We start from the raw sequence: 22,494 nt of genomic DNA on the forward strand, positions 1-22,494 counted from the left end.
CATCACAAAAGTCTCTATAATCAAAGCTATGGTTTTTCCAGTAGTTATGTGTTGATGTGAGAGTTGGACTGTAAAGAAAGCTGAGCACCAAAAAATTGATGCTTTCGAACTGTGGTGCTGGAGAAGACTCTTGAGAGTCCCTTGTACTGTACGGAGATCCAACCAGTCCATCCTAAAAGAAATCAACCCTGAATATTCATTGGAAGGACCGATGCTGCAGCTGAAGCTCCAATACTTTGGCCATCTGATGCAAAGAGCCAACTCATTGGTAAAGACCCTGATGCTGGGATGAGATTGAGGGCAGGAGGAGAAGGGGGTGACAGAGGATGAGATGGTTGGATACCATCACTGACTCAATGGACATGAGTTTGAGCAAACTCCAGGAGATAGTGAAGGACAGGGAAGCCTGCTGTGCTATAGTCGATCGCCAAGAGTCAGTTGGACACAACTGAGTGACTGAACAAGCCCACTAGTAAGGAACGACTGTGTTTCACATGTGGAAAGTGGCCTGTTATCTGCTTTATTACCTATGGCATCCCAGCCTCAAGGGTAATAAAGCTGTCAGTGAATACTGACAAATTTGGAGACCTCAAAGAAAGAGGAGGAGTTGAATCAGATGGTTTCTGGTTCCTGAACTTGGGAAACAAGCCGATCAGGCTATGAGGACAAAAACTTAAGCCCAAAACAAACAAAGAGAAAAACTACTCTGGGCACATAAATGTAAATTACAAGTCCAGAGGATTTACAAACCTCCAGACTGAAATTAACTTTTAAGGCTGAGTGTATGATTCTAGCTTTGCTAACCATACCAAAAAAGCTGTACATGCCCGTGTAAATAAAGTGAAAAATTACATTGGTGAAGCGAATCACAAAATTGCTAAGCAAACATCTGCGGTCAAATCTTTGTCCTTCCAGGCAGACCACAAGGAGAAACTCCATGCCCTGCATCCTTTCGAACAAAGGTGCAGATCACATTCCAAAGCCAGAGAACAAATAAGAAACACTGCACTCTGAGAGAAACCAAGAATAGGCTTACTGACATACGTTAATCCTTGAGCATTTCTTGCAAGTTAGAGTAGCAGTCCCCAACCTTTTTGGCAACAGGGACCAGTTTCGTGGAAGACAATTTTTCTATGGACCTGGGGGCGGTGGTTTTGGAATGATTCAAATGCATTACATTTGTTGTGCACTTTATTATCATTACATCAGCTCCGCCTCAAATCATCAGGCATTTAGATCCCAGAGGCTGGGGACCCCTGAGTTAGAGAATCTCTAATAAAATAACTCCGTCTCTGACTTGTGCAATATGGATGACCAAAAACATCCTAACTTTTGCAGATATGATAATCATGTGTGAAAACTGTTGTTTTTCCACCCAGACTAATGGTCAACTTGTTAACTTTAATGACTGTGTGAGTTTTTCTCCTTTACTTGGGTATCTGTTGTGTTATTTTGATGAGCCAGTCCTTCAGAAATGGGACTTCCTGGCCACATCTTGGAGAGTAAACTTCTAGTCCTTCCTAAATGTTTTTGTCTCTGACTTCCTTTCACAAACAGAAAGAAGACCTCCAAACAAACACAGGCGCCCAGTCCGACACGTGCTGCCACATCCCTCCACTGGTCCACATCACCAGCGGACCCGCCCAGCTCCCCAAGAAGCACACGCGCCCCTGAAACACACGCCATGCTAACCGGCGGCAGCTTTCCTTTTAAAGGAAATGCTCGTGGACCCCTGATGCCCCCCACACACGCTCCCCACCCTGCCCCAGGGGCGCCACTCACCTTGACGGAGTTGTCTTGACTGGAGGTAGCAAGGATGTGCTCACTGTCCGGGTGCCAGTCCAGGCCGTGGATCTTAGAGAGGTGGGCCGCGAGATACTCCACTGCTGTGCTGGGTTTCTGCAACAGGACCATCAGCCAGAGCTGGCACTTTACAAAGAGCTCAGCGCATCCACCTGAGCTGGACACAGCCTATCCCTGTCTGCTGGGTGGGGTTACAAAGACTGCCTGCTGGTCCAGGGGTCAGGGCTCCATGCCTCCACGGCAGGGAGGAGGGGTTCAAACCCTGGCCAGGGAACTAAGATCCCACATGCAGCGCAGCATAGCCAAGAAAAAAATTCTCAGAGGCCGTCTCTGTTCTTAAGAAACTCCATTTTGTTTTGTCTAAAACAAACAAAACAAGACTTCGCCAGCTCTCCCTCACTCATGCTCAGAACACCAGCCTGTGAGTCTAATCTGCTCCCGGCCCAGGCACGGCCTCAAAGAGGGCAGTGGGTGCGTCTCCCCTCTGGGACCGCGGTCTGCGATTCCGCCTCCTCTTCTCACAATCACCCACAGAGCGGGACTGTGACATTCAAACAGACACACCCCACTCCTGGGGTAAAACCACCAAACTTTTTTTGTTTCATTGAAGTACAGTTGATGTACAATATTATACAAGTTATAGGTATACAATATAGTGATACACAATTTTTAAAGATTATAGTACATTTTCAGCTATTAGAAAATATTGACTATATTTCCCATGTTGTAATAACACAGTATTATAGCTTATTTTATACATAACAGTTTGTCTCTCTTAATTCCTGCCCCTAAATTGCCCCTCCCCTCCTTCCCTCTCCCAGTGGTAACCACTAGCTTGTCATAGAGAATAAACTCTATCTGAAAACCACCAAGCTTAAAGTGATCAAGCCCTAAGACCCCCAAAGAGAATGAGTACACATCACAAAAGAAAACAATACATGATTACCAAGTACATATAAAACAAATTCAGAAGGAAACTTCAGAAATATACATTAAAACATGAAGAGATTTCTTTAAGCAATCAAATTAGGAGATACTTGGAAATGATATTCAACGTAGTGAGGCAGTATTTGTCACTGCTGGTATACATATGAAATAGTACATAATCTTTTCTAGGGAAAAAAAATTTGACAATTTTCATCAAGATGCTTAAATTTTTTCCTTTAAGAGACTATTCTAAATTCACAAAGTTTTAGGTACAAAAGATGTTCAGCTTGGTGCTATGTGGAACACCTAGGAAACCAGGAACATAATGAATGACAAGGGGGGAATTAATTAAACATTAGAATCAATTATTGCACAGCTATCTGATACAACATCAGGCAGCCACTAAAGTTATACTTAGAAAAAGCTTATTATAACAGAGGAAATGAATTTATTTTAATGTTAAATGAAAAAAGTATGCACAACTATGTGTGAGATATGATAAACCATGTTTTTAAAAAAGCATAAGAAAAGAAAAGACCAAAACGTTAGCATGTGACTCTAGGCAATAGGACTACAAATGATTTTTATGTGCTCTTTTGTATTACTTTCTGTCATCAGCAACAGTCTATAAGGTTAAGAGTACAATCTCCAGAACCAGCCTCCCTGAGTTTAAATCTTGGCAACAAACTGTGCCTCAGTTTACTCAGCTGCAGAATGGGGGTAATAACTGTAACCACTGTAAAGGCTATTTATAAAGAGAAAAGAATCAATACACATAAAGTTCTTAGAACAATGCCTGCGCATAACAAACACTAAGAAAGAGCAGTGTTACTAAGCATTCATGAGTCTGAGTGAAAATCCAACATCACCACTGATACTGAACTTTTTAAAGCCTGTGATGCTTGCTGCCAGCAGTCCTGCTTTGATACTAGAAAAGTGCCAGAGAAGTGAAATTACAATGAACAAGTTTTACAATCCATATGAACAGAAATCCTGAGTATTAATAGACCAAAAAAAAAAAAAACTAAATCTCTTAAAACAAAATAGATAACAGACTTGCTGAGGGAAGTCAGGGTTATGAGTGGACCAAAGAGAAGCCTATAAAGGAACAGCTCAGCAGTGTATTTTTACAAGATAAGGAACATAGCCACTGTTTCGGAAAACCAGTCCTAGATTCATGGCCAGAGAAGGCAGTGGCACCCCACTCCAGTACTCTTGTCTGGAAAATCCCATGGACGGAGGAGCCTGGTGGGCTGCAGTCCATGGGGTCGCTAAGAGTCGGACACGACTGAGCGACTTCGCGTTTACTTTTCACTTTCCTGCATTGGAGAAGGAAATGGCAACCCACTCCAGTGTTCTTGCCTGGAGAATCCCAGGGAGGGGGGAGCCTGGTGGGCTGCCGTCTATGGGGTCGCACAGAGTCGGACATGACTGAAGCAACTTAGCAGCAGAAGCAGCAGCAGCAGATTCATGGCTAAATACCACATTGTTTATTTTGCCTATGGTTCTGTAAACAGTCTAAGGCAAATAAATATACATGTACTACAAATTAATCAAACATTTTATTTAAACCATTTTTTATATTCAAATATTACTTTTGTTGTTCAGTCGCTAAGTTGTATCTGACTCTTTGCGACCCCATGGACTGTAGCCAGGCTCCTCTGTCCAGGGGATTTCCCAGGCAAAAATACTGGAGTGGGTTGCCATTTCCTCCTCCAGGGGATCTTCCTGACCCAGGGATTGAACCTGCATCTCCAGCATTACAGGCAGATTCTTTCCCACTGAGCCACCGGGGAAGCCCTTAAATGTTATACCAGCGACATGAATAAAACTAATTGCTAATTGAAGAAATAAAGAGGGACGAAGCATGGCTATTACCAGACTGAAGTAAAGAGACAGATATAAAAGTAACATAAAGAAGATGCACCATCCTTCTTATAAAATCACCTCATCACCGAAGAGCCACCCAAGGCGAGGGCTTTGACCAGCACGCCACCACCTCCCCAGCAAGTCCTAGCACCCAAGCCCGCAGCCTCCCCATCTCTGCTTCACTCCCCTCTCCTCTCCCACAATCTGACTTTATTCCCTGCTGGCAGGGGAAGGGAGCAGGGCAGCAAAAAGCAACACTGAGGCTGGAAGCCCAGCATCCCAGCGGGGACAGCCACAGAACACGTTTCGGGAAAACTGACAGTCGGTCCTCCCCACAAAGGCTGGAGCTGTAGCCTCCCGTTTCACAGAGCAGGAAGCTGAATCTACATCCCAGATCGCAAGTCGACTGCCTTCTGCATTCTAACCCCACCAATGGGAGTTACGCAGGCAAGAGGCCCTCTCCCTGATGCCAGCATGACAGGCTTGCCATGACAGCAGATGCCCAGGCCCTTCACCTCCTTCATGCCTCTCAGGACTGTGGGCTGCTGCAGGGAGATTATACGACCTGCAGGCTCTCCTTTTAGACTGACAGGACAGCTAGACTTCTTTTTTAATTTTTGGCCACACCACTGTAGCATGTGGGATCTTAGTTCCCTGACCAGAGATTGAACCTGTGTCCCCTGCAGTGGAAGTGCAGAGTCTTAACCACTGGACTGCCAGGGCAGTCCCAATAGCTAGACTTCTAAGGGGAGATCTGAGCATACTGAGTGCCCGGCCCAGTGGTTCAGATTCTGGATGGTGTATGTTCTAAAACAATGGATGTTCCCTCTGCAATCTGGGGCAGGGATAAAAGCCCAATGACCATTCTAGAATGCTGTCTGGTTCCCCAGGCTTGACCTCCTCAGCGATACACCCACTATTACCACCTTTCTTCCAAAGATAAGGAAACTGAGGCTTGGAAAAGTTTGTGGCTCACCTGATATAATCAGGAAGTAGCAAAATGGGACTGTAGCTCAGGTCAGCTTAACCTGTGATCGTAATGCCTCACTCCCCTATGTTCTTCAACACCAATTTGGTCGGGAAGCAAATGTCATTTGGTGCTAGGATCTTAACATGGCAATTAACTATGCTGCCCAAGGTACCCTGGACTCTCAAGACAAGCCCTGCTGCTCACAACATTCTCTTGATACCCTCCTGGGGGAGAAAGAGATCACTTACCCGCTTGTCCCATATCCGGACATCCCCATCGTGACTGGTGGCGAGGCAATTAGCGTTTTTCTTATTCCATTTGACCTGTGAGGCACCCGCTGCAAAGCAAAATCAGGGGAAGAAAGCTGTTGCCCTCAACGCCTTCGGAAGAGAGTGCAGCTTATCCAGGGGAGCTGGATAATGAGTTCCGGATGAATAAGAACAGAACTCTTCAAGCTTCTATGACTGCATCAGCTCCACAATGAGAGAGAAAATGAAGCCAAAAAAATAAATGAATTAACACATGGGAACAGGATCAGAGTCACCTAATTGAGGAAATAATCTCATGAGGAAAAAAAAAAAAAAACCTTCAGGCTACCTCTGAGTAGAATCAATAGGGAACTGTAGTTCCTTTTTTTCCACTTACTTTTATATATTCATTTTTAAATTTTATTTATTTTTATTTTTGGCTATCCTGGGGACTTCCCAGATGTCACTAATGGTAAAGAACCCACCTCCCAATGCAGGAGACCTAAGAAACATGGGTTCAATCCCTGGGTCAGGAAGATCCCCTGGAGGAGGAAACAGCAACCCATTCCAATTTTCTTGCCTGGAGAATCCCATGGACAGAAGAGCCTGGAGGGTTATGGTCCATAGGGTCGAAGAGAGTCAGACACAACTGAATCGACTTAGCACAAGCTGGGCCTCCGCTGCTGTGTGGGCTTCTCACGGCAGTGCCTTCTCTTACCACAGAGCACAGGCGCTGGGACACCCAGGCTCCAGTAGCTGTAGTACAGGGGCTCAGAAGTCGTGGCTCCTGAGCCCTAGAGCACGGGCTCAGTAGTTGCAGTGCAAAGGCTTAGTTGCTCCATGACATATAGGATCTTCCCAGACCAGGAATCAAACCTGTGTCTCCTGGGTCAGCAGGCAGATTCTTTACCACTGAGCCACCAGAGAAGCCCAGGAAATGGAGCTGCTTAAGCAGTTCAGCCCAGCTCTGCTGGATGGTAACTGACTCATTGCACAACCCACCCTTCATCCTCTCCAACGCCAAGCTTGCGATCACAAGAGCCTCAGATCAAAGCCTGCACCTTCCCACTCTGTTTTTGTTTTGGGAGGAGGGGCAGTCTTGGAAAAACACAGCCTGCAGCTGAAGCTCAGCTGAAGACTGAGTCCCACTGTTACCCAATTCTGCCCTCAGAAAGTTACGTGCTCCCCACCCCTTCTCCTGTCTCCCCATCGGCAATTGCACGTGGCCCTGCGTGGGGACAGGAACTCAGTCCTCTGCCAATACACGGAGGGAACGATAATGACAAAAGAGCTACTTAAGTGAGGGGCGTACTGGTACTGGAAGATGCCAGAAGGGGCTGGGACGGTGGAAAACTGGGACATGGCAGCACTTCTAGCCGACTCCTAAAATAATCACGTTGATTACGTTAAACCAGAACAACATGATGACTCTTTCCACCTCTTCTTGTTGTTGCTCAGACAACACATGACATTTCTGCTTTGACACCCTCTCTCTTCGGGTGGGTGTTTATTACTTGGGGACACCACAGTGGATCCAGGGCTTTAGAGGGCAACCTGACCCAAGAACCTGGAAAGGATGAGAGAGAAAGCAAGGGGTTGGTACCCAACAGGAAATAGAGTAAGGCCCAGACTTGAGCCTTGCTTGGCTTTGGTGAGAATATCTGTTGGTTTGCTTCTTTGTTGTGTTTTTTCCCTGAGACACAGGGCACCTTAAGTCACCTAAGAATGAATGGTGGATACCCCTGAAGTTGGAGGAAGGTGGTATATTACTCAGGAGACCCAGTTTCTTTGCAAGAAAGCTAGAGGAGGAAGTGTAAGAAAAGACTGCTCCATTTCTGTGTGACAGAGTTACCGAAGAGTTCGAAGACACAAGGAAAAAAAAATTTTTTTTTCTATTCCTTTAATGTTGTGCCTATATGAGACAATGAATGTTTATTAAATTTATTGTGATCATTATTTGGTAAGTCAAATCATTATGCTGGACACCTTAAATTTATACACTGCTGTGTGTCAACCATATCTCAATAAAACTGGAAGAAAACAAAGTAAGAAAAATTTTTAAAAAGAAGAAAAAATAATAAAAACCAGTTTCAAGAAAATATACCTTTCCCAGTAGGTGGTCTATCAGAACATTAAGCCTCCCAAAGGATTCTGGGAACCTCCTAATTCAACCTGTAGGATCATGACATCAAGATGAAATGAAGGCCCCAGAGTTCTCAGAATCAGAGAAGGCTCTGGAGGACACACAGACGTGCCTTACTGACTTCCTGCCCCATGGTAGAAACAATTCACTCACAGAGAGATGGGGACCACAGACTCTGGGGAACAGCAGCCTCCGCCTCCACCTCTCAGGGAATGTTAGCCAGAGTGGCTTTATGTAAAGGTCCACAAGCTTCGCGTTCACTTCTATCCCCCCAGGGCAGCTCTGCCACCACTGAGAAGCCTCACTGAGGGACAAAAAGGAAAAACACCTCCTACCTCTGCTTCTTAAGAAGCACTTAGGAAAAAAAAAGCAATTAGAATAACCTTCCTTTTTAGAGGTCCTCTACAATCCAATTAAGTTAGAAACCTGTCAGGAGAACTAACGAATTCAGGGATGAGTGACTGAACAGTCACAGACCCCTGGTACTTTCTTTCAGCTGGATGTCCTCTGCAACCACATCTGTGGGTCATTATACGCCTCAGATCAGAAGTATGTGCATGGGGGCAGGGGCCAGATCAATTAAACTGTTAAGCACAGAGGCACAGGCGCTTGAGTCCTACATCTATGGAACAAACCCTCACAGAGCATCTCCTCAGAGCAGGCACTTAGGTTGACCCTGGTCTGCAGCCCTGAACAACGTGGTCCCTAACCTCACAGAGCAAACAAACCAACTGCTTAATCCATTTGTGATGTTTAATGCCTTCAAATGATGAGGTGGGGGGATGCAGGGGGGAAAAAAAGAATCATGCAATCATTTTGGAGCAAACATCAAATGTAAATTGAAATGACCCAAGAAGATTCAAAATAAGGAGGATTTAAGAGACAGATAATATGATCTGTTTTGATCAAGGACGTCAAAATAGAATCCTGATAACTGGGCTTCATCATAGGGGGGAAGGTAAAACATTTCTATGCCCAAGTTCAACCCTCAGGAAGTGGTGAGAATCTTCTGTAACAAGCCCAGTGGAGAAATGCAAGAGCAGTCAACTCCAAAAGGGTGACGGAAACAGGCAGATGAGAAGGCAACTTCAAAGTTTCTGTGTGTCCATATTAAATGATCCCGTCGGGACACAATCAGCATAACGTAGACTGTGCAGAAACCACAGGACAAACTACCTGTTTTCCTCAATAAAGAAACTGCAGGAAAGGAAAAACAAACCAAAAAAGGGGAAGGGAGAAGAAACCTACCAACTGAAAGAGATGAGAAATAGATCAACCACTTTACCAACACCAGCTTTATTTGGATTCTGATTCAAAAATTTTGTAAAAGGAGAAGAAAAAAACCAGACAACATCTACTGAAACTACTGAGAAAATTTGCATATGCTTAAATATTCGAGGAAATTAAAGAACTACTGTTAATATTTTTAGGTATGCTAATGGTATTGTGGTTATGTGTTTTTTTAAAGGGGCCCCCTCTTGTAAAAAACACTTACTGAAAAAAAAAAAAAACACTTACTAAAATATTTGTTGATGAAATGATATGACACCTGGGATTTGCTTCAAAAATAATCCCAAAGGGCATGGGGTGGAGGTGAAAGATGACAGAAGACTGTCTATACATTGACAGTCGTTCAAGCTGGATGACGAGCACAAGGCAATTCATTCTCTTCTTGTTTCACAGTTTTGAAAGTTTCCACAATAAAAAGTCTGAAAAGCAACGTGGCGCCTGCCCTTGAACTCTGACATAAGTTCCTGACTACGTTCTACAGTCCTGACTCTAGCTTCTGAGAGCAGCAGGGTCAAGGTCCACGCAGCTTGCACAGAGGCAGGGCACAGGTGGGAGGGAGCCAGGCCGGTGCAAGCGGGGTGGTGGGAGGGGGGAGTGAAGGCCACTGGGGAGGGGGGTGGGCAGTCACTCACCTACAGCAGACAGCGCGACAGTGGGCTTCCGCGTGTCTCTGAAACGCGAGAGTCAGAAGTCAAATGCCTGTCCACCGCCACCACCCGCCTGGGGCCTCTCTCCCTCTGCTTGCCTTTCTTCCCTTTCCTTTCAGGGGGTGCTGGGGCTTCACTGGGAATGTGAGCACCTTAATAAGTGGTGTAAAGAAAATCCTGTCTCCCTCCAGGGAGATGAACTTTCTCAACCTCTTCAAATGAGGCAGAATCTGAACTTCAAGTCATATAGCTGTCTCCACAGAGAACAAATTATAGTATTCAATAGTGCGGCCTAAGTGACTAAAGTGAACATACAGTGAGCCAAAAGGCCCCTTCCTGGGTCATTTCTCCTAAAGAACAAGGGGACAGTTGTAGAGATGCAATTGTGCAAGAACCTTCCAACAGCACAGCCAGGATGGCATGAAAAACTACTCTGGATGTTCCCAACAGCCCAGAGGTGGAAGCCACTCAAGTGTCCACTGCTGAACACATAAACCAACTATGGTCTATACAGACAATGGATTGTCACCAGGCCTTAAAAAGGAAGGAAAGGGGGGCTTCTCCAATGGTCCAGTGGTTGAGACTCTGCCTTCCAATGCAGGGGGCGTGGGTTCAATCCCTGGTCAGGGAACTAAGATCCCACATACTGCACCGAAGGGATGAAGAAAAAATCAAGAAGAAAATCCTGTCACATGCTACCACACGGCTGCACCTTGAGGACATTATAGTAAGTGAAATGAGTCAGTCACAAAAGGATGGATTCCACTTACACATAGTACCTGGAATAGTCAAATTCACAGCAAGTAGAGTGGTAGCTGCCAGGGGCTGAAAGGAATAGGAACCGGGGGGTTGTTTAATGGGTACAGAGTTTCAGTTTTGCAGGATGAAAAAGTTCTGGAGCTTCACTGCAGAACAATGTGAATATACTTGACACAACCGATCTGCACAGTTAAAAACGATTAAGATAGCAAATTTCATCTTGTGGTTTTGTTACTACAGTTTAAAAAAAAAAAAACTATTCCTGGATACAGTGGGAGACTCAAATGATCAATGGTTCGTTGCAAATGGTCAGTGGGCAGCTGCCTAGGGCTGGGAGGACCAGACGAGGCAAAGCTGCAGCCCTGGCTTATTGAGAAGGCAAACTGGTTCAGTGTCTTTCCATCTCTAAATTATGAAATGACTGTTTCATATAAATGAGGGATCCTTGCCCCAGAGCTCCCGGGGGACTGCTTGTTTGCTAAGAGCCGCTCTTGGCCCACTTCCCCTGGATTTTCTGCTCCTTCTCCCTCCTCTGGCGCTGCCTTTACACCCATCACCTCGGAGGTGCGGACCTGCATGGGACACTGGTGCAGTTGCCTGTGCGTACCTTTACCCCTGAGAATCCCTCCGCTGGCCTGTCTGCTCCAGCAAACCTCAACACCTGGCCTGTCCTCTGCCTACAGTTCACCTTTCAGTGTAAAGTGTCACAAAATCACTGTCATTTGGGACAGCAGTGGGGAGAGGGTGTCCTGTCCTGGGAACCCCCCAGGCCACGCAGCCCCTAGCTAGGGGTTACGGGGAAGGGAACCTGCTCTTAAAAGAGAACGGGGAACAGCCGTGTACTAAGAACTCAGGATGTGCAGACTCTGAGGCTGGGCGCTCCTCCACGCTTAGCTCCATGGGGAGCTGGCCTACACGCTGGCTCTCGGCCCCCTTTCCAGGGGCGGTGGAGCGGCACCAAGAGCTGGGCAGCTGTCTGGGGGCACTGCCCGCTGCAGACCCACGTGTGTGCCCAGCGAAATGCCCCCACTGTCACCTGCGTTCCCGTTGCCAGAACTTGGGTTTCTTTGCCAACGGGACTTTCCCGGGCTGCTGGAGCCCGTTTTGCAAACCTCTGTGATGAGCCTGAACTGCCAGGGAACCAGGCCCCTGTGGACAGCCTTCACCCAGGGACCGACAGCAGACGGCAGCCCGCTTTCTCAGCCCCAGGTGGGTCACCTCTGGGGAGGGAGTGGGGCGCCTGCACCCAGTGTCCCCCGCAGGACTAGGCTCCACTGGCTCGCCGCGGTCCCCAGGAGGACGACGTGCCCTCTCGCTCACCTTCCTGAGCCTGTCTGCCCCCGCCCCCCACTGGCAGGGCTGTCCCCTCCTAAACAAGGCTCCTGCAGGGTCTGCCTGTCTCAGGGTCTGCAGCGAGGGGGAACCAAGGTCCCGTAGCAGCTGGGCGGTTATGCCCTTTCACTGTTCTTACTTGATATCCCAAATGTAGATGTAGGTGTCCACAGAGCTGGTGACCAGGAGATCAGGCTCAAACACTGCCCAGTCCAAGTCACTGGAAACACAAGGAAGAAAGAAGGAGAAAGCATTGAGTGAAGTTCCAGAGCACGACCAGATTTCATTTCTGGTGGCTTCAAAAAGTCACCCTGCAGGGGCCCCTCAACATGGTCTAGGCTGGGTATCTGGGTATTTAGGCTGGGTATCTCCCAAGTTCCTTGGGAAAGAAGACTTAACTGAGCTCCGAAGGGAACTTTCAGGTCCTTCCCTGGTTACCATCTGCTCCCCCAAAAGAAACAGAGCACTTCAACTTAAAACACACACACACACAAATGCACAGAGACACACGTGTGTGCATGTAAGACAAAACAAAGGGGGAAAAAAAACATAGAATTTTTGACTTACTGCCTTTTAAGTCAGACTTAACCACAGGTACCCTGAGTAAACCCAACATCTTCAAAGCAGTGGCAAAGTGCCATGTTGCCACACAGCTTCCGAGGAGGGCAAGAGGCCTCTGGTGCTCCCTACCAACACTGTCCTCCTCGAAAGGCACTTACTACATACAGAGTTAACACAGCCTGGGGTCTAGCCTTCCCCACCACCTCCCACACCACCTTCACCACTTCCTGCTGCTGCTTCCTGCAACAAAATGTCCCCACCCAGAGACAGTGACCCAAGGAACATCCCAGAAGCCAGCCAGAAGGCCCTCAGGAAGAAGAAACTGCACATCTGGGTAACGGACTGTGAGACAGGAGCCCCACGAGGTGCCCACGTGGCTGGACACAGGGCTAAGGGCTGGGCCCAGAGGTCTCTGCGCCTGGGCACCGCTGACCGTGAGCCCCGGGGAGTTCCTCAGGCATAGCTGCATCTCCTGCAGCAAAGGAGTGCTAACCCTTCACTCTGGAGCAGGCTGTCCTGTCTAGGTATCTCCCGGGATCGGGGTTAATAGCTACAGGGATGCGGGTTCCCAAATTCCAGCTGTTCCTCGCCATGAAAGCCATGACTTCAGGACTGCTAAGGACACAGCAGACACCCAGGGTCAACGCAAACCCAAAGGGTCAAGCCCGGAGCGGGATGGTGTCTTGGCTTCATTTCCCCCGGGATGGGACCAAACGACAGAGGCCCAGAGCAGCAGAGGGCAGTGCCTACCTGATGACGCGTGTGTGGCCTTGTAAGGTCGTGCCAACCTCCCCACTGCCATCTTTCCACTTATAAAGGTCGACCCTTTGGTTGCTCTGGAAAGAAACAAGGTGAACGCCATCTTAAACATCACAGCTGGACTGAAGCTACAGATAGGCTCCTGACACGAGAGCTATGGGTCACAGAGCCCTCCTCCACTGTCAGAGGAACTACCACCCGCTCCCCGCCCCCGGCTCTGAAGGTCACACACCCATCTCCCAGACGCTGGCACACTCCGGGTTCTGAGACCATCCCTCCTGCCGTCAAACACCCAGGGGCCACCTATCGCACTCTGAAAAAACGTCTGCATAAGAAAGAAAGAAAGAACCACCACCAAAAGGGTGTCCCAGAAGGCAGAACTATACAAGAGTCCTTGACACGTGGACTTCTTTAAGGTTAAGCAGAAAGACACCGGGCGAATGGGCCAGCAGGAACCGCAACTACAATAAGAAAAAGGAAGAAAAGAAAAAGCTTCCATCAAACTGCTGCCGCCGCCGAGTCGCGTCAGTCGAGTCCGACTCTGTGCGACCCCATAGACGGCAGCCCACCAGGCTCCCCCGTCCCTGGGATTCTCCAGGCAAGAACACTGGAGTGGGGTGCCATTTCCTTCTCCAATGCGTGAAAGTGAAAAGTGAAAGTGAAGTCGATCAGTCGTGTCCGACTCTTCAGGACCCCATGGACTGCAGCCCACCAGGCTCCTCCGTCCATGGGATTTTCCAGGCAAGAGTACTGGAGTGGGGTGCCATTGCCTTCTCCGTCCATCAAACTACATTTCACTTAAAAAACAACAGGCCAGCAAATGCTCCCCAAATACCATGAGTTCAAGAAGCACACTGACAGTGGATAAAGATTACTAATACACTAACTACTATTAGTACTGTTAGTAATCTCATCATTTCTGAAGACTGGTTTTCATTTTAGCTCAGAGACACTTGTGCAGAGCTCTGAGGTTTTTACCCAGAAATGCCAGTTTCCAGTTCTAAATAGGTAAGGTTCTTGTCAAAAGGTTAGAATTCAGAATGCTTCCAGTGGGAATAGGAGTGAAAGGAAAGCCCTTCCTGATCTTATAATAACATTCCCTGCCATTTCCAGGGTCTACTAGGGCCAGTTTACGGACCAGGAACTTGAAGAAACCTACCCTCTGCTTTTCCTTATCACATGCGCACTAGATGTCATTACCCACGTCACAGATGAGACAACTAAGACTCCAGAAGTTAGGTGGGTGCTCAAGAAAAAACAGTGAGCATTAAAACTCGGACCTGACCTCAGATTTCCTAACTCCAAAGCGCTTTCTCCTGTAACTGCCTTCCAGCCAAGACCAATGAAGGAAAGAAAAAAAAAAATGAGTAAAATTGAAGTTTCATCAAAATGAAATTCCACAAACAACATTATCAAGGATTTAAAAAGACAGTCTACAGAACTGGAGAAATACCTGCAGATCCGATCACTGATAAGGATCTATCTATAGTCTTACAACTAAATAGCAAAGAAAGACAAATAACCCAATTCAAAAACAGGCAAAGGAACTGAACAGACAAATCTCCAAAACGTGATATGAAAACGGCCAACCAACACACAAAAACGTGTTCAACGTCACTAGTCATGAGGGAAATGCAAATTAAAACCACGGTAAGGTACCACTGGTGTGACACCTACTAAGAGGACTAGAATTTTTAAATTACAAAAACAAAAACAGGAAATAACAAATTTTGGTGAGGCTCCGAAGAAACTGGAATCCTTGTGCAGTGCTCATGGGACTGCAAAACGATCCAGCCACTGTAACAGATGGATGGTTCCACAAAAAGTAAACAGACTTACCAAGTAGCCCTCCCACCACCCCTAGGGATATACCCCAAAGAAGAGAAAATGGGCACTCAAACAAGTACACGCACACACATGTGCATATCAGCACTCCTCCTTATAGCCAGACCAAATGTCCGCTGGTAGATGAACAGACAACACGTGATGTATCCATACGAAGGCATAGTATTCAGCCATAACAAAGGGAAAGGAGTATTGATACATGCTACAACATGGACAAAGAAGCCAAACACAAAAGGTCGTGGATCGTTTGACTGCATTCATATAAAATGTCCACAAGTGCTAAATCCAGAGACAGAACACAGAGAGGTCACCAGGGGCCGTGGGTGGAGGGAATAACTGCTTAATCGTAGCGGGGTTTCCTGTGGAGCAGTGGAAATGTTTGGGAATTAGATAGAGGTGGTGATTACCTAACACAGTGAATGTAGTAAAGAACACTGAACTGTTCACTTTAAATGACTGCCTGAAAAAAATCAACAAGGCTCTGTCTCGCCCCTCCTAAACACAAGCAGTGTTAGTCCACTTGGGTCAAGTACTAAGGGCTCAGCCTAAACCTGCGGTTCCCAATCAGGGGAGGTTTTGCTTCCCAGGGGACATCTGACAATGTCCAGAGACATTTGTGGTTGTCGCGATGGGGGTGGGGGAATGCTACTGAGATCTAGTCGGGGAGGGGCCAGGGGTGCTACTGGTTTCCTGCAAAGCCCAGGACAGACCCTGCCACGAAGAAAGATCCAGTCTGACCCTTCAACAGTCCCAGGAACCAGTGCCAATCTAGTTGCCGTCCCTCGATAAAGGCAGACAATCAGATTCTATTTTGGAAGCGACAAGGAAGAGCCGCTTTTTGTTCCTTCTAAAGCTGACAACACTGCTCTTCTTTCTTTTGTAAGATGCATTCCTCTCACAGACTGTCATTCCTGATAAGAATAGACCCAGACGGCACAGCGAATGGTCACATTCCCTGGAGGATGAGGACTCCTTCAAATACTGCCCTCCCTGCCCAGTGCAAAAGGAGCCAGAGGTTTAGATCTCTAATTGTCCTAGGAGAACAAATCCTGATAAAAAATCTGGCCAAGGATACTAGAAATGATCTAAGCCCAGGTCTTTTTTGAGTCTGGAATCCCTTGGAAAATCTAATAATTTGTATGCATCTTTTCCCTGGAAGAATTCACATATAAATAGGTACATAAAATTTCAGAGGGTTAAACAAATCTAACAAATCCTAGTCAAGAAAAGGATCCCTTCCTTTGAGTGGAAAGGTGCCTGGAATCTTCTGATCGCTCTGAAAGCAACAACAATACCCTCCCAGACCAGCTCACCAGGTCCCTCCTTAGAAGGTCTTTCTGAGTCCCTGGCTAGTTATACTCCGGAAATGAAAACGGGTTCTTATCATAAACAGACATGGAGGTATCTACCTGCTTCCCCTTCCAAATCTGGATTCAATCCTTAGAAATACTGATGGGCCCCCGGATTCTTTTCATATATAACTTAAATCTGTAATTTGCTTCCATCTTCCTTTAAGAAGCATGCACACGTCTTTCCCATTTGAAAAAGGAGGACTGCATTCTCTTCTCTACATAGAACACAGACCTACCAGCCCAGATCTCACATTTAAAAGCCTTTTCCAGTACTCGTTACATGAGCTCACCGAGGCTGCAAAATAGTGCGCGAAGCTGTCATGAGGATTCCACTGCACAGCGCCAATGTCCCACTTGCTCTGGCGTGAGATCTTCCGGTGACCTTCGAAGGGGGCATCTAGATTGACGATGTATAGGAATCGGCGGCTAGGAAAACAACATCAACATTTTAACAACAGAACAGCATTTGCATGAAGATAGAAAAGCACATTTGGAATGACATACAGTACTCAAAAACAAATCCCCAGATGCACATGATGTTTATTGACTCTGAAAGGCATACAAGTGACCAGAGTAACTCGCGGCTGCTGTACCCCTGCAAGGTCTGCCTCTAGAGATGGCCCTCCCTCCTGTATCCCCAGAATCCTGACCTCCTCCACCAGATTCAGCTCCTCAGGCTTTCCTATTCCCCCAGCTAGGATCATAGCTGATTCCACAGACCCCCACTACACAGTCTGCATTTCAACTACTGCATCTATCTCCATAGCAGAACTGCTCTTGTAAAGGCTCTTGTCCCAAAGCAGCTGAACGTTTCGGGGTATGGACCACGTCTTGAATATCTCTGTATTCCCTCGTCGTTAGGCACTGCTTTGCATTCAATAAGTGTGGGTAAAACCAAACACATCACTTATCACTTAGCCAAACATTCTGTAGAAAACCTCAGATTCCCATGCAAGTTGACAACCTGGTGACAGGAACCAAATTAACACTATTGGAAGGGGGAAGAGCAACCAAAAAATAATAATGATGAAAACAATAATCATAGTAAGTGCCAATAATGTTCACAGTGCCAATCAAAAAGAAGGACCTGAAAACGGGGAGGTCTTTTGTTCACCTATTTTCTTTCTAAGGAAAAAATCCTTGGTGGGTAGATCAACCTCTCAGCAGCCATCAGCAGCTCTTTGCTGGGGAGTGCTCTGAATGCCCAGGGTATCAGCGACGACAGGTGGGCTGGACAACGAAGACAAAGCTGAACTGTCCCTGCTCAGAAGAGACAGGAATTGGAACGTAAAAGTGGCAGATCGAACTCTAGCAGAAGCCCTAGGAGGCACAGGTTAAGAGAGAAGGAAAGCACAGGTTAAGACACAAATTCAGAGAGTCTGTGGGGCTTCTGAGAAAGCTGGTGCAGAACAAAGGCCTAGAATCTCTGACCTCTTCCTAAGGAATCACCTGATCGTACGGCAGGCAGGCCAGCATCTTCTCATTAGAACGAAAACAGGGCAAAGGCCCAGCACTATACAAATGACGCGGGTATCAACAGGAGAACCCAGAGACAGCACGGGGAAAACGCAGACTAGCAAAAGGTGGGTACCTCCGGATAAACAGGCCTGACTGGACATACTGGTTGCCTTCATTTCCCCACTGAAGATCACTAGAATAAGGGTGAGATACAAAAGAGAGAAAGCCACAAAGACACAGAAAATGAGAGAGGAAAAGATGGAAAGCAGGCAGAAAAATGGTAACTGATCTAGAGGAAACGCAGCCAGCACCCAAGGGCCTGCAGGGCGAGGTGACTCACACTGCGGAATCCAGGCTGGCAGGGGCTGGAGGGGGAGCGAAGCTACTTCAGAGGAGCCGGGGCTGGGGCCGGAGGGGTGGGCGGGAGGTGCTGCGCCCAGAACAGGGCAGGAAGCGGGGGTGGGACCCTCGGGCCTCCGCCCCTGTGCAGCACTCACCACGCGGGGCTTTCAGTCTCCAGACAGGGATGGTGTCAGCAGGACTCTCCTCAGGGGGAAATGACCAGCCCAAGAAAGAACAAAAGCAAACAAACAAAAAACAAAAGCAAAGCCCTGAAGATGACATCCAGCTGAGCTATTTAAAATCTTTAAAGATGATGCTGTTAAAGTACTGCACTCAGTATGCCAGCAAATTTAGAAAACTCAGCAGTGGCCAAAGGACTGGAAAAGGTCAGTTTTCATTCCAATCCCAAAGAAGGGCAATGCCAAAGAATGCTCAAACTACCGCACAACTGTGCTCTTCTCACATGCTAGCAAGGTAATGCTCAAAGCCCTTCAAGCTAGGCTTCAACAGTATGTGAACCGAGAACTTCCAGACACCTCGGCACACTCCAACGAAAGGGCCAGGCTTCCGACTGCTTTCCCTACCGTGAACTGCACCATCACACACGTAAGCAGAGACTGCACTTCCTCTTTTAATATTAACACAGAGCCCGTGAGCATCAGTCATGGAGGAAACTGGAAAGACAGAGACCAAAACAACCAAAAGGATAGAAAAAAGGAAGCAGGCAGCACAGAGGCAAGAAGAAAGCCGACACTTAACGGCCTCAGAGACGTAACAGAAGACAAGGCAAAGAACGGAGAACAGGAGCTCTGAGAAACTAAAGGAACAGCTGCTGCTGCTAAGTCGCTTCAGTCGTGTCCGACTCTGTGAGACCCCATAGACGGCAGCCCACCAGGCTCCCCCGTCCCTGGGATTCTCCAGGCAAGAACACTGGAGTGGGTTGCCATTTCCTTCTCCAAGGCATGAAAGTGAAAAGTGAAAGTGAAGTCGCTCAGTCCTGTCTGACTCTTAGCGACCCCATGGACTGCAGCCCACCAGGCTCCTCCATCCATGGGATTTTCCAGGCAAGAGTACTGGAGTGGGGTGCCATTGCCTTCTCCAAAAGAACAGCTGAAACTTTTAAATCTGATGGAAGGGTTGGAAGTTACAGTTGACGAAAACTCCAAGAATGCAGGACTTCGCCTGCTGTCCAACGGGTAAGACTTTGTACTTCCCATGCAAGGGACAGGGGTTCGAATGCCTGGTTGGGGAACTAAGATCTCACATGCTGAACGGTGTGGCCAAAAAAAATAAACAAATAAACTCTCAAAATGCAAAATCAAAAGACCAAAAGATCAGAAGAGAATGCATACAGGATATCCAACAAGCCCTAAGAGGAGCTACAGAAAGAATGGGGAAAATTATCAAATACAGAATGTAGGAAAATTATCAAAGACAGAATGCAGGAAATTTTCTCCAAACTAAAAGATACAGCAATCCAGACTGAAAGGGCTCTCCTTGTTAATAAAAATTATTCTGTATTTTACTCTGGTGATCACGTGAGTGCTGCTGCTGCTGCTGCTAAGTCGCTTCAGTCGTGTCCGACTCTGTGCAGCCCCAGAGACGGCAGCCCACCAGGCTCACAGGGGAGCCTGGGATTCTCCAGGCAAGAACACTGGAGTGGGCTGCCATTTCCTTCTCCAGTGCATCAAAGTGAAAAGTGAAAGTAAAGTCGCTCAGTCGTGTCCGACTCTTAGCGACCCCATGGACTGCAGCCCACCAGGCTCCTCCATCCATGGGATTTTCCAGCAAGAGTACTGAAGTGGGTGCCATTGCCTTCTCCTCACATGAGTGCATATATTTGTAAATTTAAGGCTATACCTTACTACACATATTTTAAAGCTCAATATAAGAAAATGAAACGGTGAACTTTAAGATCATGTTGAAAAACAGTATGGATGTATACATGTCTAAGAACACATCAAAACAGAAACACCTGCATGATGTCCCATTACATAATCCTGTTTTCTCCTCGAATGCTACAAATGACAATATCCAAAGCAGTCAACACTGAGAAGTCTAACGTTAAGATACAGTTATTCCAGGGCACCTGAAAGTATCTTGTGGGCTGTTAATATGGCTGCTGTGCTGTGCTCCGTTGTCAGTCATGTCCGACTCCTTGCTACCCTTTGAACTGTAACCCGCAAGGCTCCTCTGTCCACGGGATTTTCCAGGTAAGAATACTGGAGTGGGTTTCCATTCCCTTCTCCAGTTAATATGGCTACATAATGCCAAGTTGTTTTTCTTTTTGTTTGGATAAAGCAGGTAATAATGTCAGAAAGGGGAGGTGGGTCCCTCTAAGTGCCCAGCAAAATGAATGAAAAAAGACATACCAAATCAGTCATGGTGAAAATTTCACACACCTAAGAGGTAAAGGTAACACTAGGGATAAAGATAGGATTTCTCCAAAGATAAAAAATAGGTCACATACAGAGTCCAGAATCAAAACAGCATAGGACCTCTTGCCAATAACACTGAGAAAAAGAACCCTGAATGGGTTATATGACTATATTGGCAGGAGGGAGAAAGGCAGGTGTTTATATAAGGGACTCACAGACCAAATAAAAATGCTCAATACTCATCTTCTATTGTAAGAAGTCACTTTGAATATTTATGATGGATAAATCAAGATACAGCAGTACATGTAGTATGTGTGTATTAGTCACTTAGTTATGTCCAACTCTTTGCGATCCCATGGACTGTAACTCGCCAGGCTCCTCCGTCCATGGAGTTCTCCAGGCAAGAATACTGGAGTGGGTTGCCATCTCCTTCTCCAATATGTACTATACCACTTGGAAAACTGGAGGCAATCCAAAAATAACAATAAAAAGAGTCTCAAGTGGACAGAGAAGGACATTATACAGTAGTAAAGGGACCAACCCAACAAGAAGGTGTAACAATTGTTAAATATATATGCACTGAATACAGGAGCACCTAGATACATAAAGGAAATATTAACAGACATAAAAAGAGAGATAAACAGTAATACAATAATAGCAGGGGACATTAACCCTCCACCTGCATCAATGAGCTTGCCAGCATTTACAATTTTCAGACTTTCAAATCTCAGACATCCCAGTGGATGTACAGTGGTATCTCGTTATTCCCAGTGACTAGAGAGATTCATCGTCTTTCATGTACTTGCTGGCCACTGATACTTTTTCTTTCATGAAATGTCTATTTGAATCTTTGGCTATTTTAAAAATTAGGTTGAAATAGAGACATTCGTATATTATCAATACAGTGTCAAATAAATTATTTTTCAAATAAAAAAAAAGTCTCAAGTGGTTGCCTCTGAGGAGAGAGATTGGGGTGGGGAAAGGGTGAGGTGGAATTCTGCTGACGATATAAGCTTTATAATGCTACTTGACCTTTTAAACATGTCTAGGCATTTCCGTCATTAAAAAAAAAAAGAGAGATGTTTAAAAACTGATCAGGAGCAATTTCTCTTGTGCTCCTGTGGTTAAGACTCTGTGCTTCCAAAGCTGGGGGTGCAGGTTCAATCCCTGGTCAGGTAACTAAGATCCCACATGCTGCATGGCACAGCCAAAAAATAAAAAATTTAAAATAACTGATCCAGAAATTAATAATATACACCAAAACCAATGAACTGTACATTGAAATGGGTGAACTGTATGGGTATGTGAATTATAGTTCAATAAAGCTCTTTTTTAAAAAAGTGATTGAGGGAGGGGAGAAAGAGACTTAGCAAATTTTCTTCATCTATGCATCCACTGTGGTACAAGAAAGTGGTATCTGGAGAGAGGGGGTCAGAGGGAAAAGGGAAACTTCCTTTCCATTATGCGTCCTTTTGAGTTACTTAATGTTTGCAATGGTCTTATTTAAAAGTAAATTAAAACATGACTTCAAAATTAATGAATAGAAAACAACTTCATTTTATAAATGGGTCCACAAACCACAAAGTTAATGAAAATACAGCTGAATTTGAGAGGTAGCGATCTAGAACAACATCAAAGGGAAAGGGGGACCCTGACCATTAAATGCTATCATACCGGTACAGTGTTAGGGTGATCAGCAAACGCAGGGATGGACTTCGTTTGCCAGAATCTTAATTTTGAACCAGAAGACACTACAGCGATTACGTAATTCAATTTCTTCATGATGAAATCCAATTCCTTTATGAGCAAAC

At 46.2% G+C, this 22,494-nt stretch overlaps 1 protein-coding gene across 9 annotated transcripts in view; it reads right to left on the bottom strand.

The window, feature by feature from the left end:
• The window catches only part of WDR59 (WD repeat domain 59), an 81,889-nt gene that overhangs the window by 47,096 nt on the left and 12,299 nt on the right, over window positions 1-22,494 (bottom strand). For 6 of the 9 annotated variants that reach the window (XM_059876780.1, XM_005218355.5, NM_001101130.1 and 3 more), the window contains exons 3-8: window positions 16,796-16,931; window positions 13,300-13,385; window positions 12,128-12,208; window positions 9,883-9,920; window positions 5,818-5,906; window positions 1,783-1,899 (exon numbers count right to left, since the gene is read on the bottom strand). In XM_059876780.1, coding sequence (XP_059732763.1) covers window positions 1,783-1,899; window positions 5,818-5,906; window positions 9,883-9,920; window positions 12,128-12,208; window positions 13,300-13,385; window positions 16,796-16,931 — 547 coding nt within the window. Of the gene's footprint in view, window positions 1-1,782; window positions 1,900-5,817; window positions 5,907-9,882; window positions 9,921-12,127; window positions 12,209-13,299; window positions 13,386-16,795; window positions 16,932-17,619; window positions 18,360-22,494 lie in introns of those variants that run through there. The other 3 variants (XM_059876777.1, XM_059876779.1, XM_059876778.1) reach the window with 2 other exon arrangements.

This window comes from Bos taurus, chromosome 18 (genome assembly GCF_002263795.3).
Source record: "Bos taurus isolate L1 Dominette 01449 registration number 42190680 breed Hereford chromosome 18, ARS-UCD2.0, whole genome shotgun sequence".
NCBI lineage: Eukaryota > Metazoa > Chordata > Mammalia > Artiodactyla > Bovidae > Bos > Bos taurus.